Here is a 14,555-nt window from a genome sequence, read left to right on the forward strand (position 1 = left end):
AAAAAAACACACAAAAGATTGACTCTGTTACAAAAGCAATGGCATTTTTGGAAATGCACCAAACAACACCAAAAGAAGGAAAAGCAGAGGACAACAACACAACAGATGAAAACATAGAACACGGACCGAGAAGCAGTGAAAGCTCTTCAGGCAGTCCTTTTGAAGATTCAGACTCCGATAAAGGAGAGGCAGCTTCTAAATTATTGAAAGTTAGATTAATTTACGAGAAAATTAAGCACAGGGGGGAAAATATGATAAATAGCTTAATGCTGAAAATTTGATGTTATTAACAGTTAAAGAGCTAGGATGTACTTACTCTGGCTAATCATTCCTGTACTAGTTTGACCTTGTAATAATAAGTATTAACCTTTATTCCTTAAAGCTTAATTGTGGGGGAAACACCAAGTTTTGGGTACAATTTTTGTACAACTATTACTATATGATCCTTGCATAACTCTGTATTTTAGGACAGATACTCCCTTATTCCCCTACCTTTGTAGTTCGTAGTATAAAAGCAATAAAAACGTATTTTAAAAAATAAACTGGTCTGTTTAAAATTCCACTCGTCTATTCATTGGGGCTTACTCCCAGGAAAGTGACAGGGATTGCACCATTAGTGCTCTAGTTTGTTGTCATTATTGCCTTCCATGTAAAGCATGGATCACAATTTTTAAAAAGTTTTCCGGAACACCACAAATTAACTTGAATGTGCTTTACTCTTTATCTAACACGGTTCTATTCCACAGTAATATTTGCCTTCTTCCCAGTGCCAAGAAGTTCACTCTTTATTCTTTCTTTAAAATACTTGTATGCTGCCTCTTCAGAGATCTAGTTAAGGCAGCTCACAAAATAAAAAATCATAAAAACATAAAATGAATCCATTAAAAATACAACCAATAAAAGCCAAAACACAAAATAGCTTTAAAAAAATATAGCACCCTAAAAGAGGCTTGTTACAGTCCTCAAGTTAGAAGTATATTGTAAAAATAGTTAAAAGAGCAAACACCTAGATGAAAACTTAGATAAAAATAAAAGTTTTCATTGCACCTTTTCTTCAAAGAGCTCAGGGTGGCAAATATAGTTTTCCCTCCCCCTTCCATACTTTATAGAAAGAAAACTCCCTAAAATAAGCTAGACTATCTCAAGTTCATTCAAACTGCATGACCATAGCAAGGATTTTCTGGGTCATTGCTCTCACAAATGCAGCGGCATTCACACCAGCTACAAAGAGTCCACCAGGGAGTTTTGTGCACATTTTCCTCCATCAGTCACCATTTTTTCTTGCATTTTCTTTGCCATGCCACCAGAGGGTATTTTTAAACCAGTAATTGCAAGATTACTATAACTTTATAAAGCTATAGCAATCTATTACCATGATCAACTAGTTCTCTGAATTCTCCGCTTTAATTTAAAAAAAAGTTTCTGGTCCTTAGGCGCACCTCTGCAATGAAAAGGATTAGACATTTAAAAAAAAGAAAGCTGGGAATTCAGAAAAACTAGTAGATGGTAGTAGTAAATTATTATTTGTCCAACAGTCAACCTGGCACAATCTACGGATACTTAAATCCATGGGTCAGGGCCAGGTACAGAGATTTCCCCACAAACTTGGGGGACCCTCCGAGTTCGCAGAAAAAATCTAAAAACTTATCCTAAATGGATAGGGGTAACCCTCTCAAAGGAAACTCTCTGGCTTGTGCAGAACTTCCACCTATGCAGCCATTCCCACCATCACTGCATCTCCTCAGCAGCTTAAGGTAGCAGTGCAGTGATGCTGCAGGTGGGGGAGCTAGTGGCAGAAGCAGTGCTGCAGGAGGAGATGAGGCGGTACCACTGCCACCAGTGGCCCTGACATCACTGCATCCCCTCCTCATCCTCTGTGGTGGTGAGGCAGCATGCAGGGGAGGAGGAACCACCACCTGCCATGTCACCAGAACAGGGGCCATCCCCCATTATGTGCCTGCCCCCACTTCCAGTAAAGGTGCCTTCTGTATCCCTCCCATCACAGTCATGTGAGCAGGGGAACAGTGGCGATGCCAGTAGATGGAGTCCCAAGTAAGTGATGTGTGTGTGGGGGGGTGATGGGGTGGGAGAAGGGAAAGACATTGAAGAGTGACAGTAGGCATTGAGGAAGGAAAAAGAGAGAGAGGAAAAGAGTGACAGTTGGTGTGTGGGAGGAAGAAAGAGAAAGAGTGAGAGAAGGGAGAAAAATAGAGGGCAGGAGAAAAACAGAAAGAGACTGAGAGAAGGGGTGGAAAGAGGGCAAAATGTGAAGGTGGGGGAGGGGAATCAGGTGGCCATTCCTGCAAGTTCTTGCATGTATCCCCTTGTAATTTTACAATACTATAGTGATCTAGCAATTACTGATTAAAACCAAAACCAAAAAGTGCTCTAGTGGCATGGAGAGACTGGCAGCTGCAGGGGAGCCAGGACAAGGTAAATGACAATAACAGAGCAGGAACTTAAAAAATGTGCTCCTTCCCATTTCCATGGCATTCAATTAGTTTTGACTGCAATCCTTTATAAAAGAGTCTATCAAACCAGGACAGTTTCTGCAACATGCAAACCACCACATCGGCATTCTTAAATCATCGATGTTTCTAAAACCTTCCGCACAACTTTTGCCTGTTCCAGGAGTAGCTCCAAATTTACTGCCCTGTTACCCTGTGTTTTTCAGATCCACTTTTCCGACATTTTCTTTTCCTTTCGGGTATTAACTCACAGTTTTCAAGTGTGGAATTCCCAAAATCAAATTTTGTTTCCCGCCACCCTTTTGTGGTGTCAGCCTAGCATGTAACACACACACACATACAGCAGACTTATTAATTTTAAGGCATAATTTTTATCGCATTACGACACTGATTTTTTTAGCACAATGTAACTATAACATAACAATATTGCTGTGTTATAATACTGGGACAAAATGTGCAGTGAGGTTTAATGTAGCCTTCTCTGTGCAACTACCCATCCATGAAGTTCCTTCCCTTTCCTTATTTATTTTATGTGTTCTGTGGGTAAGTTTTGTTGCCTCGCACTTGTATTGTTTCTTCATTCTCCCCCCTTCTTTTCCCCTACAGCCCCCTGTGTGTTTTCAATGACAGTTCAGTGTTTTAAACATCTGAAAATAATGGAATTATATAATTGATTTGGTAATTATGAAAACTAAACATGTGCAGTACTTCCATTTAGTGTACTTTATAATTACTAAATGGTTGTAGTAACACCATGATGAATTGGTGTATACAGTTTGACAATCGCAAATGAAATACTACTTTGCTTAGGATTTTTGTGGGAATCTTTGCTGGCCATTTTGTTAGTTGGCAACTAAGGTGAAGCGGGGGGGGGGACCTTTGAAATGGCGGCAACCTTGCTGTTTCCCACAATTCTTTTGCATGCACGGTTACTAACCGCAGACCAGAGAATCTCAATGTCACAAAACCTTTCCAATGCATTGGCTGGAATTCAATCTTCTGCCAATAATGAACACTGCTGGGAGTGGTGGGAATCCAAATGGCCAATCAACCTTGAGCCTTCCTCCATTCTACATCCAGCCTTTTTTGGGGACAATGTTATGATGTTATAACATTAGTGGGCATGCACAAATTTCATTTTTAAAAGAAGATTCCATAGCTGGCAAAATACATGATGCAATGGCTGCACGACCCCTTTTCAAAGGAAAAGGACGGGTCAGATCTGAATTTTTTTAAAAATGCTCTTTTGCCGAAGGGGTGCTGCAAAGTCACAGCATCAGCTGGGGATTCAACTCGCCAGGAAACAGTAGCAACACTGTGGTGTGGAAAATGTCCAGATTTGGGAAAGATCGAGGCTAAGGAAATTATACTTACATGTCTTTGAATTTTTGCATAAATTCTTCATTTTCCTCATGAAGGTATTTGTTTTCTTTCCGCAAATCAGATATTTTCTGAAGTTTATTCTTCAGTGTTTCTTTCAGTTTCTGCAGATCAGACTGCTGACTGGATTTCTAGGAAACATTAGGGCATATACTAAAACAATATGAAAACCCATTGAATGTGGTATAAAAACATTTTACATATTTTAAACTTACTGAATCTTCCATCTGTTTAAACTCAGTATGAAATCCTTCTAGTAATTCTTTGTTCTCCTTTTCTTGAACAGCAATTTTTGAAGTCAAACGTTTCAACTAAAACATTAAAAAGATAATTGAATTGCCCATTCAACATTTATTCACGTCATTACAACAAACATTAAGTTCACATATTTATATCAGACTTTCTTAAGCCACATTAGTGGGAACGGAAGTTCTTTAGAGAGCAATATGGGCTATGCTGAGAGTAAAGTATTTTTAAGATTATGAAGAAAGCTGAGAAGCAGAAAAGGATTGTCCAAGGAGACAGAGGACCACAGCAGGTAACATAGAAGAGGCCCATTGCTGCCTTTCTGGGGCCTGCGCCGGAGTGCTGTGGCCCCAGGGAGGCCTGAGGAGGCCCGTCGCTGGCTTCCTGGGACCCGCGCCGGAGCGCTGCGGCCCCAGGGAGGCTTGAGGAGGCCCGTTGCTGCCTCCCTGGGCCAGCGACGGAGCGCTGCGGCCCCCGGGAGGCCGGAGGAGGCCCATTGTGCCTTTCCAGGGCCCGCGCCAGAGCGCTGTGGCCCCAGGGAGGCCAGAGGAGGCCCGTCGCCACCTCCCCAGGCCAGCGCCAGAGCGCTGTGGCCCTGGGAAGGCCAGAGGAGGCCTGTTGCCGCCTCCCCGGGCAAGCGCCGGGGCACTGTGGCCCGGGGGAGGCTAGAAGAGGTCCCCCCAGGTCGCCTCCCCGGGCCAGCACCAGAGCGGGGTAAGTGAGGGATCCACGGAGGGGGGTGGCGGAGGCTTGATTGGGGGAGTGGGGGGGGGGGAGAGCCTCCCCCCATCTCTTTGCCCAATTTCTTTCCTTTCCCTTTCTTTTTCTTTCCCTCCTTTTCTTTCTCTCGTTCCCTTCTCTTCCTTCCTTCCGCTCTTTTCCTTCTCCTTTCCTTCTCTCTTTCCTTTTCCTCTTTCCTTCCTTCTTTCCTTCTCTTTCTTTCATTCTTTCCTTCCTTCGTTCCTTCTCTCTACCCTCTCTCTCCTTCCCATTTCCCTCCTTCTGCGGCCCAACTCTAGGGAAGGGAAGGGGAGACTTTTGAAGATGCCTTCCCCCCCTTTTGCTTCCCCTTCTAACATCTCTTCCAGTGATGTAAGGGGGCGTTGTATATGCTAATGAGCTATTATGCTAATAGCCTAGTAGCTCATTAGCGTGCCGTATGTTAACGCGCTCCTGCAGCTCTTTTTCTACGAAAAGACCCCTGATAATAGTACTGCATACTGTGACTGCAAATCCAGCAAACTCCCTTCACCACTTCCTGGGGTACAGATGACTGCTCGTGGAGTTTTGATCAACACGATCAAAGTCCTTGTGGATTTATGGTGTCATACTGCAACTTGCCTCCTGAAACACTTCCAAAAGGGCATGTTTCTGAACAAGGTAGACCCACTCCCCAAATCAACCTTCAGTAATCTATCTGTCAAGTTAGTCCTCTTCTGATGGAATTGGCCTATCCTCCTGCAAGGTTTTTGGCAACTAAGCTGCCTTGGGTAATTCTGGATTGGGGGCATGCACAAAGTTTTTAAATTTTATTTTCGGTGTAAAAAAGGGCATGTTATGCCAAAATTTTGGGAGCGTTGATACATTCCAGAAACTGTTTTGAGCAGAACTCTCTGGCTTGGCAATTTCAGCACCTGAAAATCATGCCATTAAAAAAAAAACCTACCTGAAATTAAAAAAAATATGTTTGTGTGTGTTCCCCCCCCCCATCACCACAGAGCCAGCAGGAGCAGGGAGGGAGGGAGGAAAAGAGAGGAAGTGTTCTCTGATCCCCAACTCTTTCATGGTGTATGGATCCTTTAAAATCCCAAACTGGTAACAATATCCCCCAAAATAGGGATAACAAAAACAGTGCCCTACTGGGGACTTCCGGTCTACACACTAGCGGACACATCTCCCGGACTTCCGGATGTGATCTGCACACCAGCGGATAGGAGGGGCGGTGGCGGGTTGCTACCCCCCCCCTGGTGCCACCGACTATCCGGTCTTCCTGTTAACCACCTTGTTTTCCCGATCCACTTCTGGTCAGCTGTGCTTGTTCTGAGCCCACTCTAGCACTCCACTTGTCTGCTGCAATCACAGTTCCGGCCAAGACAAAGTCTTTGTAACACGATCCCTCACAGTCTCGCGATGTTGCTCATCAGTTTCAATTTCCCCTTCAACTCTTTAGCTCATAGTAACCACAGGAATGTTCAACAAAGTCAGTTTTTCTTTAAATAAACGCTTTTAAGAACCCTTTTTGATTCCAAAAACGAATGGATTGTTTTTTAAAAGTTATTATGCGCTTCTCCGGTTGCTTCCAACTTCGTTAGAACTCCCATCCAGTAAGCAATAAAGTTTTGTTACCTTGCATGTTTATCTCTGGATCTCGCATTGCGTCTTTTTGCTTCAGATGTCCCCTTGGTGTTAAGAAATCGGGTAATGACGGATTTATGCTGAGTCTTCAGCTCGGCTAGCCACTGTAGTGCTGGGTTGCGAATGTCCGCTTCGTGAAAGGAGATCAAAGTGCACAGCAAGCCTCCTCCGAGGCTTGAAATGCGCCAACCTCAACTTTCTCTTGGAGCTTATCGCTTGCTGGACATTCCCCCTGCCTGGGGGATGCTGCGTTGGGCAAATAGATGCCCAAACTGTCGAACGTAGCTGCCGTCCACTTTGCCAACTCGCAAAGCGCGTCAATTCACCATTTTACCCGACCGGACGCTCCCTAGCTATGGGACTTTTGAGGGGTGACCTTTTTGACGGCGCAATGCTGGAGAATAGAGGCGCTCCTCCATCCTGACGGTCCTGCCGCTGAGTGTCCAAATGGATCTAGAGCCGCTGACTGGGACAAGCATGGAGATTGAGCGAGTTAACTGGATTTAGAGCATGGCCGAGTGGCCGACAATGAACTGTGAGTCGGGTTAAAGCGAATATGCGAATTTAAAAAGAAAGCTACCCCCCCTCCACGGAGAGACAAAAAGCGAGCGGGGGAGGGGCCCCTCCCAAATGCACGAACGAAAGCACAACATAAAGAGGGGGGAGCGGAAGAAAAAGCATTTAAATCTGTTTTGAGAGACTTACCAGAGCGCAGATAAACATAAGGGCGAACTTCGGAGACTTTGGCAATTTCTCTAAAAGTAAACAATCCATAAAGATGGCGGGGAAGAAAGCAGACAAAGACAAACTTTTAAAAGTGAAACCAGTGGGTAGTCCTCGAGCGGAAGAGACTACTGAGCTCTCGAAAATGTTAGCAGACTGCTTGCGCCCTCTGCTGGACGAGATGACTAACATTAAGCAACAGTTGTCAACAATAAGTCAAAGTATGGTGTTTCAGCAGCTCCAATTGACTGAGTCTTTAAAAATAACGGAGCGAACGGCTGAGAAGGTGAAGGAAATGGATGCCAACACCAAAAAAGTTAAGAAAAAGCTACACATACCAGAAATGAAGCAAGCTGTGGAAAAATCACAACTTTTACAGCTGCAGATGGAGAAAGAAAATCTGGTCCTAAGGTTCCAAAGGGTTTCAGAATCAAAAGGAAAGAATCTGAAGCAATTGTTGAGTGAAGCATTAGCCCCAGTTACAGATTTTAAAGCGGAATATCTTCACAGCGAGATGGACAGGTCCGATTCCTCATGCATTAAGAAGAATAATCTGCCTGGGGAAATAGTAGCCAGATTCTCGAAGAGACATGTGAGAGATTCTATCTTGAAAGCAACTACGGGGACACCCTTGAAAATTGGGGACAATAATATCAGGATTTAAAGAGATATCCCATTTGAAATAAGACAGAAGAGAAAGAAATACAAAGATTTAATCCTTTTTCTACAAACAAATGGCATTGGATACAAATGGCAAATTCCAGAAGGCGTCATTTTCAAACTCCACGATAAAAAAGAAAAGATTGACTCTGTTTTCAAAGCACGTGAGTTCCTGAGAGTACAGCTGGGGGAGCCAGCGGAGGACAAGAAGGAAGAAGAAGAAAGCAAATCTGACGGCGAACTGGGCTCGGCATCTTCTGACGAGGACTCTCTCTCCGAAAAGGGGGTGGCCGCCCCCAAAAGTCCATACAAATTGAGAATTAGAAAAGATTTTTAAAAATAAAGGCTGAAGGACTCTGAATTGTGCCTGAAAAGCATATAATAACTATGGGATGCTCTGGGGGTTTTCTTAAACAGATAGATTGATGGGTAAAAAAATAAATAATTTAGCATAACCGACTATGTTCAAAGTAATAATACTGTTTAAGACTAACATTTATATAAGCTGTTGTTATGATCTCCTATTCTTGGGATTTAGTTATTAGTGGTTTTCTTTCCTTTCTCCATAGTTGTAGTTTCCCTCCCCTAATTTTTGGTTATAATTTGTAGTCTTTTGAAAAAAACCTAATAAAAACCTCCCCTTAGGGGGACTTCAAAAAACAAAACAAAACAGTGCCCTACCCAAAATCTGGCTCAGAAATTAACACAATTTTTTTGAAGTGCACACCCCTACTTCTTGTGCTGTGACAGCCAGGAATGACTGGAGCCCTTGTAGTACACTGGCACTCTCCTTGTCATGATGCCACATGCAATGATTTGGGTGGACTGGCTAGAGAACTGAACCTGCAATCCAGCATCACTTCCATCTTGACTATGGGTGATTCTGCATTGGCTTTTCCCTCCCTTGTTTTATCAAAGGTGCAGCTCAAAATCACATTCAAATACCCTGGGACATTCAGTCACCCCTGAATGGCCATAAATCTATACAGAAGGTACCATAAAACCTGATGATCAAAGAAAGTGAAAGCAGCATGTAATACAGAGGGCAATTTCTGTTCCAATGTGGGTTTGGTAAAACAACGGAGAGAAAAGCCAATGCAGAATCACCTTATGTTTTCATTTAAGGGACTCAGTTGTTCCATAGAGTTCCCAGAAGTCCTCTAACGGAGTAACTCCTGAGAAATAATTATGTAATAAACAAATTTACGAATTAATGTTGAATATTTACCACGATGATGATCACCACCTTTTGGATTATTAGAATCAGAGCATCATGAAGAGCATAAAAATTCCATCAGATAGTTGTACTTCACTAGATACCCTTGCATTTATTTGTGCTGTTACAGGAGACCCAAATTTCAACAGGGTCTTTATATGCTATTCCATTTACAGTATTTATTTGCTTCCATATATATATATATATGTATTCAAAATTTACTTTTGCTTGCCAAGATGTTATGTCAGTCTTTGTGTCTGATTCTTGCTTGACTAATTCTTCAAGGCGTTTTTTATTTTGCATTATTGCCTCCTCTATATTTTTTATCTTGAAACATAAATCACCATAAACAGCTTCAACTTCTTTTAACTCATTCCTAAAAAGGAGCAAAAATCAAACCATTCATCTATCTGGGTATTTAGAATTGATTGAAAACATATTCATTAACATAATAACAGCTCTTAAGCCTAACAGAGTCATCTGATTCTAGTCAGGCATTTAACTAAATTCATCTCCTAGTATAAGAATACTGAACTTTCTTGTTTTAACTGCTAATACAGTGTGTGTTTGTTTGTTTTTATTTATTTATTAGATTCTTTAGTCACTGCTCACTCGAAGGGTCTCATGGCAACTTACAACATTAAGAGCAATAAGATAAAAAACATAAAAGCAAATAACAAGTATAAAATATTAACATTAAAATATTAAAAGACATGGCTATCACCTTACACTATTCAAACAGGCCAAACATGTGGTTACTCTCCAAACGCCAACCTAAACAATTCAGCTTTGCATGCCCTGCAGAAAATAAACAAGTCCAGGAGTACACAGGTGTCATCAGAGTACATTCCACAGGGTAGGGGCCACAACTGAGAAGGCCCTTCCTCTGGTGACAGCAAGCCAACCTGGGGCCAGGCACCTACAAGAGGCCCCTAGATGATGACCAAAGGGAGTGCAAGGGTTGTAACAGAAGAGTCGATCCTGTAGGTATGAGGGTCCCAGGCCATTAAGACCTTTAAAGGTTAACACCACCACCTTTAATTGTATCTGGAGACTAATTGGTAGACAGTGCAGCTGCCACAGAATTGAAGTAATATGAGCTGACCATGATGTTCCAGTAAGCAACCTGGCAACTGCATTCTGGACCACCTGCAGTTTCCAAAGCATTTTTAAGGGTAGGCCTACATAGAGCGAATTGCAGTAGTCCAGTCTGGAGGTGATCACTCCATGGATCAATGTGGCAACATCTCATACAGACAAGAACCAGTTGGTGGGCCTGGCATAAGTGAAAAAATGCTGACCATGCTGCGACAGACACTTGTTTATTCAATGATAACACAGAATCCAACCACATCCTGAGGCTCTTTACAGAGTTTACAGCTGTCAACTGGACACCATCAAGTCTCAGGAGTGACCCCGCAGCTAGCATCTCAGTCCTTCCCAGTCACATGACCTCCACCTCAGCCAGCTTCCCCTTAACCACTGGACTACCACATCGAAGGACTGGGATAATGCTGACAGCCCTGCCGCCAGGTGCTTATCCAGCAGGAGAAAGGGCTGAGTGTCATCAGCATATTGATAGCACCCAACTCCAAACCTCCTGGCAATCTCGTCAAGAGGGTACATATATATATGTTAAATAAAATCAGAGAGAGTATCACCCTGTATGGTACCTCACAATTCAGGTCTCATCAGGAAGACCTCTCCTTTCCAATAGCAACCCTCTGAGAGCATTCCTGGAGGAATGAGAACCAACCAAAGGGCAGTGCCCCTTATGCCCAGGGAAGAAAGGAGGTTGATCAGGATCAAATGGTTAACTGTACTGAAGGCTGCAGATAGATCCAGAAGGATCTACAGGGCTGGTATGACTATCCAGATTTAAACAGAGTTCATCAACCAAAGCAACCAGTGCTGCCCGAAGCCTGACTGAAAAGTGTCCAGGGCAGATGTCTCATACAGGAAAACCTGGAGCTGCTCGGCCACTGCTCACTCAATTACCTTCCCCAGCAAAGGTAGAGTAGACATTGGGTGGTAATTGGCCAGATCTTTTTTTAATCTTAGGAGCGTTTCTTTGGCAAAGGTCTAAGAATCGCCTCCTTAAGGGAGCTGCAGAAACAGCCCTGTAAGAGAGACAAATTCATAATCTGTCTCAAAGGGCCACTCACCACTGTGTGGCATGGCTAGCCACGAGGGACAAGGATCCAAGGAGCAGGTAGTTGGCTTCACAGCTTTCAGGATCCTGTCAACATCCACAAGGGTGAGCAGGCCAAAATAGTCCAAAAAAGAACCAGAAGGTGCAAGCAAAGCCCCCATCTCACTACTGTTTTCAAATTCAGCAGCCAATTCCAGGTGGAGCTTAGAGACGCTTATCCGTTAAAAAGTGTGCAATTAATCACAGCTGAGAGCCAAATTAGTTTTAGGACACACCAAAGGATTGTTGAACCAATCTAAATAATTGAGCTGGTTGTGAGCTATTAGATGCAATGGAGGCAAAGAAATAATTTCTTTTTGCCACTTTCACTGCCACCTCATAGGCTTTCAACTGGGCTCTATAGTGTGTTCTCACAGCTTTGTCTTGTGTTTGTCACAAATTCTGCTCTAGCTTTCTGAGCAGCCTCTTAAAAGACTCTTATTATACCAAGGAGCCACAGAGACACGAGGGCACAGAGGGCATCAGGGATCAATTTGAGCAATAGCTTCCTGAAGACCTCTAGTCCAAATCTCAGTCAGCTCATCAACTGAACTGCAGGCAGGCCCAGATAAATCCTGCAGAGCATTTTGGAAACCATCAGGTTCCATTTGTCTCTGCGGGCAAGCATAAATACACTCATTGCCCCTGCAGGGGAGAATGGCCACCCCCAAACTGACCCTTATGAGGAAGTGGTCTGACCATGGCACCGGTTCACAAACAGCTGCACTATTCAGATCAAGCTCTGTGCAAAAGATAAAATCTAGCATGCAGCCTGCTTAATGCATATGGGTTGGTACAACCTGAGAGAGTCCTAGCATTGCCATGGCAGCCATGAAGTTTGAGACTGTATGAAGTAAGGAAGTCTCTGCATGGACGTCAAAGTCCCCCAAGACCAACAGTCTAGGGAAACACAGCGTCCACTCAGCTACTGCCAGCATAGTTTATTTAATTCAGTACATAACCAGCACATTTCAGTTAAAACAATTTTAAGAGCACAATCGTTGAGATTTAAAACATATATAGATTATTTAAAAATCTATATAAATTACACAAGTAAGAATCACCATAGATCTAAAATACCATGTGATACAAATTCATAAACACAGGATACATCTAATGTAGCCTCAGAAGGGAGTCTGCTGGTGAGCTGAGCAAATGGTACACCAGCAGGACTCCCACCCTCTCTCCGACACCTCAAACCAGTCCAATGTATTCAAGGCCAGTGAGGTTTGGTGCAGGGAAAACAGTCTCAGATGAGGATTGCTACTCCCCCTATCCCTCAGTTCGATTTTGATGGAGGACTGAGTACCCTGAGGGAGTAAGCCCAGTGAGGGGAACTACCTCATACTTACCTACTCAGGTCTTGGTCAAGTACGTCAGGTCAAAGCATCTCTCCAGGATAGTCTCCTGGAGAATTGTTGTCTTATTTCTTACTGACCTGGCATTACACAGCATCAAGGTTGAAGAGAAAGGAATTAACTGAACCTGTACACTGTCATTCCTTGGGATGGGACAGAGATTAGAAGGGGTTCAAAGATATTCCTTGGGATGGGACAGAGATTAGAAGAGGTTCAAAGATTTCCATATATCATCACCCTTCATGAAACAAATCTCCTTCCACAACTATGCACAGAGCCCCTCATCTTACAGGAATAGTACAGCCAGCAATGTGCACCTAAGCATGTTTATTAATAAAAAAAGTCCAACTGAATCCAGGTAGCTTTATTCTCTCTAGTAAGTAAAATTAGAACTGTAGTCTTAGCCCTTCTTCAACTAGTGGCATGCTTGTATCAACAATCAATCAGCATAATCAGGGACCACTTAAACCAGTGACCTGCATGCTGTGGTGGCCACTGATGGGTAGGATGAACTTACAAGACAAAAGAAAATGTGAACTACAGGAAGCATATTGAGCTGGCCTCCTATAAATGTAAACAAGTTGCTTTGCATGTTTTATAACAAAAATCAGTAGACAGAAACTTCCAAAACTTTTCTAAGGCCACAAAATATCTGCCAGCTCTTTAATAAAGCTTAAATGATAGGTGTGAGATGGTCATTAATAATTTCAGATGATTTATTTAATATTTATAATACATATACCCTGCTTTGGCATAGGGCTCTAAGCAGCTTCCTATCCAGACTGTTAATCATGTTCACTCCTACTTAGCTTCAGTAATGTATTAGCTCATGATGTTCTTTTACTATTCTCTGCCCCTTTCCTGAAATATTGGAATATTTGTAAGTGCTAGTTCTTCTCATGGCCTGGCAACAGCGATAGTATGAGAGCCATGGAATCCTAGTTACTGCCCTATGAAAGTGTTTACATTCACCCCAGCTGTAAATGTGCAGCCCAAGTAAATCAATGTTAAACATTTAAATTAGTTTTCTCTTCTTACAAAATTCAACGGTCTTTTATTAGCAACCAAACTGCTAACATGAGGTGCAGATTATAAAACTGTCTACACAATATCTTAATATATATTTTACTATAATGTAGTTGAAACAAAAAATGACTCTTTTCTGGGAAAATTCTAGATGATTAGCATTCTGAATCAGAGCACTAATCACTCAAAATGTATATGGCGGGATACAGATTCCAGTGCCAGGTACTCCTAATCCTTCGTGATCTAACAAAATAAGCACAGATGGCACAGCCAAACCCTCACAAAGAAGTCTCTTCTCTGAGGTACTTCCTATTGCATTTCCAGTTCAGCATTAACTACTTGCAGCAAGATCTGAAAGCATCCATTGAAAGGATACAAAATTTAAAAAACAACTAAAATGCACTTACTCAGTACGGTTCAACAACATCTCAGCTGCCCTTCTTTTCTGATACATGGATATTCTTTCTTGTTCATACTCTTCTGTGATTTTTTGATGCAAGTCTCTAACATCCAGAAGTTTCTGATGAACATTATCATATCTAATTTTTGTCTTTAAAAGAAGTATATAAATTATGTTGACAATGAAAAGACAGATAGCACAATTAGATGTAGTGTTACATCTTTTATATATTTAAATTCTTTTGCATTTTTCTATGCTGTATTAAAAGAGGAAAGAAGTTAAACTTCTAAATCCCTGTTTGCTACTGGGCATGCTCACAAGTATGTTAGGTTCTCAACTAAATTTGTCTTAAAAGACTTGTATACCACTGTATAGCCAAGCTATATAGCTTACAATACTTGTCTTACAATTGAGTTATAAAAATAATAGGTTGATAAAGCTGAAAACAGAGATAGTGATTTAATTACTTAAAACTACTTTGGGTTGTACAGTTTAACATTGTTACATAAAGTTGTATTGTTTTGGTCAAACC

The 14,555-nt window shown here is 42.2% G+C and overlaps 1 protein-coding gene across 1 annotated transcript in view; it reads right to left on the reverse strand.

The window, feature by feature from the left end:
• The window catches only part of CCDC178 (coiled-coil domain containing 178), a 351,905-nt gene that overhangs the window by 315,733 nt on the left and 21,617 nt on the right, over positions 1-14,555 (reverse strand). The window contains exons 7-10 of the mRNA XM_015426392.1: positions 14,031-14,173; positions 9,271-9,424; positions 4,064-4,159; positions 3,843-3,979 (exon numbers count right to left, since the gene is read on the reverse strand). Of these exons, the coding sequence (XP_015281878.1) occupies positions 3,843-3,979; positions 4,064-4,159; positions 9,271-9,424; positions 14,031-14,173 (530 nt within the window). The remainder of the gene's footprint in view (positions 1-3,842; positions 3,980-4,063; positions 4,160-9,270; positions 9,425-14,030; positions 14,174-14,555) is intronic.

The sequence above is a fragment of the Gekko japonicus genome, unplaced genomic scaffold (assembly GCF_001447785.1).
Source record: "Gekko japonicus isolate JY-2015 unplaced genomic scaffold, Gekko_japonicus_V1.1 scaffold802, whole genome shotgun sequence".
Classification (NCBI taxonomy): Eukaryota; Metazoa; Chordata; class Lepidosauria; order Squamata; family Gekkonidae; genus Gekko; species Gekko japonicus.